This window comes from Charadrius vociferus, unplaced genomic scaffold, assembly GCF_000708025.1.
Source record: "Charadrius vociferus isolate BGI_N301 unplaced genomic scaffold, ASM70802v2 scaffold567, whole genome shotgun sequence".
In the NCBI taxonomy this organism is placed as follows: Eukaryota; Metazoa; Chordata; class Aves; order Charadriiformes; family Charadriidae; genus Charadrius; species Charadrius vociferus.
Window position 1 is genome coordinate 609,620 of NW_009649304.1, and position 5,373 is coordinate 614,992.

General features: G+C 57.1%; 2 protein-coding genes across 2 annotated transcripts in view; both read right to left on the reverse strand.

Moving 5' to 3' along the window:
- The window catches only part of LOC104290097 (beta-crystallin B3-like), a 369,903-nt gene that overhangs the window by 210,184 nt on the left and 154,346 nt on the right, over window positions 1-5,373 (reverse strand). The gene's annotated exons all lie outside the window — the stretch shown is intronic.
- The window catches only part of MYO18B (myosin XVIIIB), a 76,246-nt gene that overhangs the window by 45,211 nt on the left and 25,662 nt on the right, over window positions 1-5,373 (reverse strand). Inside the window, exons 14-17 of the mRNA XM_009889168.1 lie at window positions 5,078-5,143; window positions 3,204-3,332; window positions 2,768-2,911; window positions 1,431-1,520 (exon numbers count right to left, since the gene is read on the reverse strand). Coding sequence (XP_009887470.1) covers window positions 1,431-1,520; window positions 2,768-2,911; window positions 3,204-3,332; window positions 5,078-5,143 — 429 coding nt within the window. The remainder of the gene's footprint in view (window positions 1-1,430; window positions 1,521-2,767; window positions 2,912-3,203; window positions 3,333-5,077; window positions 5,144-5,373) is intronic.

A 5,373-nucleotide genomic window follows, 5' to 3' on the forward strand; every position in this document is an offset into this window, starting at 1 on the left:
AGCCCGGGGCTCCTCTCCTTTGCGAGCCGCCTATGCTTAGGGGATGCGGTGAGTGCACGCCATCACCGACCAGTGTCACCCAGCAAAGAGCAACTGCTGCCTGTGCGCGGCAGGCAGGACTCCCCAGATTTCCGCACCGTTCTAGCTGATTAGCATTAAGTTTCATTTGAAACAAGCAGGTGAATGAAGAGAAGGGAATTATTAATCCGGAGAATTCATTCCACTTTCCACAAAGCAGAGGTGAACACGGTTCATCCCACTCAGCCGGCCGAGCGAGGGGCCGCGGAGGCGGTGGGGCCAGCAGGAGCACGCGGCCTTCCAACGCTGCTTTTCCCCCAGCTGACATCATTTTAAGGCGCTTCACATTTTGCCGGTGCCCTACACAAGCTCTTCAGGGGGTCCAACAAGTTTAACTCAATAGTTCCCTGGGGAGCTGGCATTTCTCTAGCTCCGTCCTGAGGCTTTCGCCTCGCTCAGCAGTCCCAGCCTCACGGCGTGATTTCATTTCCATGGGTGTGATTTCATTTTCAACATCATCTTTAGCCGCTTCCCGTTGAGGAGGGGCTCCCCGGCCCCGGGGGCTGGTGGGACCATTATCCAGAGCTGCAGCGGTACACCGAGACCGCAGCTCGGCTGCTCCTTCTCCTCCCAGTGCTTACCCAAACCCCAGCTGCAGCCCCGCAGGAGCCCGCGCATCCGCCGGGGAACCCTGCACGGGACCGGCGGCCGGCCAGGGGTGCACGTGGTCCCCGACATGCTTCCACGTCCCTTCTGACACGCGTGATGGGGCGGCCAAGCGGCTGCCACCCTCTGAGCACCGCGCACGGTGGGGTCACGCTCAGAGCCAGGGGACGGGCAGGACACCTCTCCTGCGCGCTGTCCCCTCGGTATTCGTCACCATTCGTCCCATTAAACTACGTCGCCTCTGGAGCCCGCAGAGGTTGGCGAGCCCGCTCTCCTGAGAGCCTAATGAGAACGTGATACACCTGTCTGTAATTTTTCCCCATTCTAATTACACCCTTTTGTGGTGTAAGGATGACATTCGCACTGCTGCTTTTCAGCCCCGTACGCTGTGCCGGTGGCACCACGGGGTGACGTCTGTCCTTCCCAGAGGGGACATGAGGCTTTCCCTGGGGACACCCCCGGGAACGGCCCGTTCTCAGGGTGCCCGTGCTGCTCTCCGGGTGCAGACCCCGGGGGGGACCCGCTGCTCCGGCGGGCGGCATCCCACCCAGCAGGGACCCCCGCAGCGACGCTGGCCCTGGGTGCCGCCGTCGGGCGCCGCAGCCCCTCTGGGTGCTGCACAGCCGCCCCCTGCCCGACGCTGCTGATCACGGCTCCTCCTGCTCTCGTGTAATCGGGGCTCGTATTTATCTCCACACGGCTTAGTTTTCAGCTCAACCGAGTGGGGTTTTTTGGGGGGGCTCTACCTTGCTCTCCAGCTTCTCTGCGGTCTGCCTGAGCTCCCCGCACGCCTGCTCGGATTTTTCCAGCTTCCTTCTCAGCGCCGCCAGCTCCTCCTAGGGAAGATTGCAAAACAACACAGGTGGAGAGCTCCAGCACCCTCAGTTTATTTATGAAAATCTCGTTTTTCTGTTAAAAGTAAGTGGGAGAGACAGAGCTGACTTATTAATAAAATTTACTAGGCAACTTTGAAGGCTGCTGACTGCAAATTGCCGGGACTGCCGCTCCTGACGTGAATTGCATCGGAGGGAATGTCAGCTTTGGTGTACGCACAGAGCACGTTGTATGAGAAAGAAGCAAACCTCAAAAGCTTGGGATGAGCAGCCAAACGTCTGAATTTTGCTCATGGCGCGTTCCCGGGGCCCTGGCAGGCTATCACAGAGCGGGCGCAAAGGCACATTGTTTTCTCTGATTCTCTTTCAGGCAGCCCGACCGTAACCGCAGAAAGAGCTGCTCGGTGCAGCCTTGTCCTGCTTTGATGTCCAACACTGAGCAGAAGCGGAACGTGCAGAGTTGCGATAAAAACAGAGGTTAACGGGTGATGGGGCCTGATGGATCCCAGGCGGGTTTGGAAAGAGAAACAGAGCCTTGAGCAGCTTTTATTTCGTCTGAACCAGCCTGAAAACCTCTTGTTAAAACCTCACTAAGGCAAGAGGAGGAGCAGGGTGCCAAGGAAGACGGACTAAGAATTTAGCACAGACCTCGGAGGTGCAGAGGGGCAAAAGGTGCCTTTCCCGGGTCTGCAAATGCCCATTAACGTCTCCCGTCACCAGTGGCAGCTCAGGTGGGAGGCGGTACCGCTCTGGTGACAGAGTACCCTGTATCAAGGATGCGTTTGGCTGCTCATGATCCGTCATCCCACAGACTGATGTGGGGCACCCGTCCCCACGGGGCTCGGCTCAGCGGACCCAGCCCCAGCAAGCTCCTGGGGACACGGGGAGGGCAGCGGGGCAGCCACGGCCCTGGGACGGGGCTTTGGCTGTGGGGACACGGTGCATTTGCTGCTGTCCCTCTAAGGAAGGAGAGTTATTTCTCCCCCCACAGCTCTGCAAAACACGTTACTTGGGGGAAAAAATGCAGTGCTAAGAACAGATGACGACTTCTGGATGGTCAGCAAAACATCTCTGCCCTGGCAGAAGTGAATTCCAGTTTGACCTACCCACCAGGCAGAGCTCCTAAAGCACCCCATCCCATCCTGTCCTGTCCCGTCCTGTCCCATCCCATCCCATCCCATCCCATCCCATCCCATCCTGTCTGGTCCCACCCTGTCCCATCCCATCCCATCCCATCCTTTGGTGCATACTTCTTTTGCACGGAGCTGCTCCTCTGCGAGGTTAACGCTGAGCAGGGGCCGCACGCGGCTCAGCAGCTGCCACCAGGGCCAGTGCCTGACCGCCTGGAACACCACCAGGTTCTTCTGGATGCAGCGGATGGCGAGGCGCTGGATCTGTGGGGAGACACGGCCGGCAGTGCCCCGTGCCCAGTCACGACTGAGCCCACCAGGAAGGACCAGGCAGAGGCACTGGGATGGAGAGGGATGAGGTGGTGGAGGAGCTCTGCACCGCAGGGGAGGGCAGCATGGCACCTTACGGGTGCCCACGGGGCAGGGCAGAGGGGGTACCCTTCAAAGGAGCAGCCCGCTCTGCTCAAAGAGCTGTAATTTGGATGCTCTGAGCTGTATCCCAGCAGAGCCTGGGCTTTGGTTGACACAGGGTATCCGCAACCCGTGGGATGGATACCTTCAACCTCTTGAACTTCTGGCGGCTGAGGAAGCCCTTGCAAGCAGCCTGGAGCAGGATCATCTTCTGGGCTATCAGCTTGTCACGCTGCTTCTCCAGTCTCGCGATGACCCCCGGCTTCAGGAAAACCTGACAGCAAACAACGGAGGTTACACACCCCCAGGACAGGTCTGAAACCTGCCGGCAGCCAACGGGTCATGTTTCTGGCTAAGACCTGGCAGTGTCCCCCAAGACCTGCGGGAGACTGAGGGTCGTTGGACCAGCTGGGGACCAGCGAGTGGAACCACTACACCAGCTTGAAACGCCGGACTCCAGCCCTACCTAGCCAAACCCCAACATGCCCATCTGCCCCGTGCCACGAAGGCACCTGAGGCGGCTCTGGCACCAGCCTCCCTGAGGACACTCATGGGACAGCTGGAGGGAGCTGTGCCCCAGCTCTGTCCCATCCCCGAGCCCGGCAGCGGGATGGCTTCGCATCCCGGAGAGCTCCTTCCACCCGCCCCTCCATCTCCTGCTCCCAGCCATCGCCACGATGGGCCGCACGGGGCTGCCCGGGTCCCACCGACTCCCCGGGGACTACCGGGCTGCTGAGTGCCCTTCGGGAGCCGGCCCTCGCGCTGTGCGCACGCTGGCGTTTGCTCTCTGCCCCTGCCTCTTCTCACTCCTCCTTTTCCACAAAGGCATCAACCATCACAAGAAGCTGCAAGTCCTTGAAACTCTTCCCTTGGGCCACTGCCTATTTCCCACCCGCTGCCTGGACGGCAGAGGTACCCCTGCTGGAAACGGCGTTTTTGACAGCGTACACACCGATAACAGCAAAGATGCCAGCTTACAATAGGAAAAACAGAATTAACCACATCATTTTCTTTAACTGAAGTTGTCAGAAACACCTCATAAACGGTACAGATTTGCTGATGCCATCGAATTTAGCCCGGTATCGATCGCTCAGAGTGCAAGACGTCTCTCGGTCACTGCCAGGCGAAGCTCTCGGGATATGGGACCAATCACTTCTGAATATTGCGCACCATTTGCATAATACAGCTTTAATAAAAACTGAATTACACTTGTGAAGCCGGTGGCGTACTTAAAGAGCTGCGTTTTAAAGATGCCAAATTGAATAAAAGAACAATTCCAAGGAAACTCACTTTCTTGCAATAATGCTATGATTGCTCCACCACCTATTTGATTGTCTCATTAATGTCTGTATTAACTTCACAAGCCAGCGAGTTTTAGAAGCTAGTACAAAATCAATGCTCAAAGCGATGGCAAAACTAACTCCTCTATAACAAGATGTGACTGGAGCTGCTATCGCACTATTGATTAAGTACAAGGGTTTCATAGAAGAGATAATTGCAAGCCGCACTGTGCAGGATAAAAGAAAGTTATTTTGCTCCACAGAACCGTTTCATGAATTCTTTCTTTATAGACTCCGAGAGCTGAAGGCAAGCACGCATGTAAAATTAATTTTTCTTTGAGAATATCGCATTTAAGTTCAAATGTTATTGCTACAACAAGTCTTGCACCTGCAGCTGCCCAGCTCAGCGGTGTGAACCCCAGCCCGCCATAACCACGACCTGCCCGAGCCCCATCTACTCCCGGGAGACATCAAAGCTAATTAGGAACTTAAACGCCATTAGGGGTCAGATTTTGATAATTAGGTACACAGTTTACCCAGGGTAGTGCTTTCACACGTGAATTAGGAACCTCCTGCTTTGATTTTCGGTGAGGTTTGGTTTCCCAGCCCACCTGAGCGCTGCAGGGAGGTTTTCTCTCCAGTTTGGGAAGCGTTGGGCCGCCGGCAGCGCCCGGCACCGCGCTGGCTGTGCCCACGCGCACCGAGAGCAACGGGGAAGATGAGACCGGAGCCGGCGTACCTGGCTGCGTCCTATGGCAACGCTCTTCTTCTCCAGATCCAGCGCCTGGAAGAGCTCCTCTATAGCCTGTGGAGAAGGAGCACACCGCGGAGTTGCTCAGAAAACATTTACGCCCTGGGATGAGCCTGCAGAAACGGGGCGCAGAGACCCCCGCTCCTTATGGGCGCCCAGTAAGGGTGCATCCAGCTTATGGGCGCCCAGTTATGGTGCATCCAGCTGGGCTCTCGCTTCCTTTTCCCCCTGCAAAAGCGCACCCACTCAGCCCGAGAGCAGCCTCCGAAACGGCTGCCCCAGCC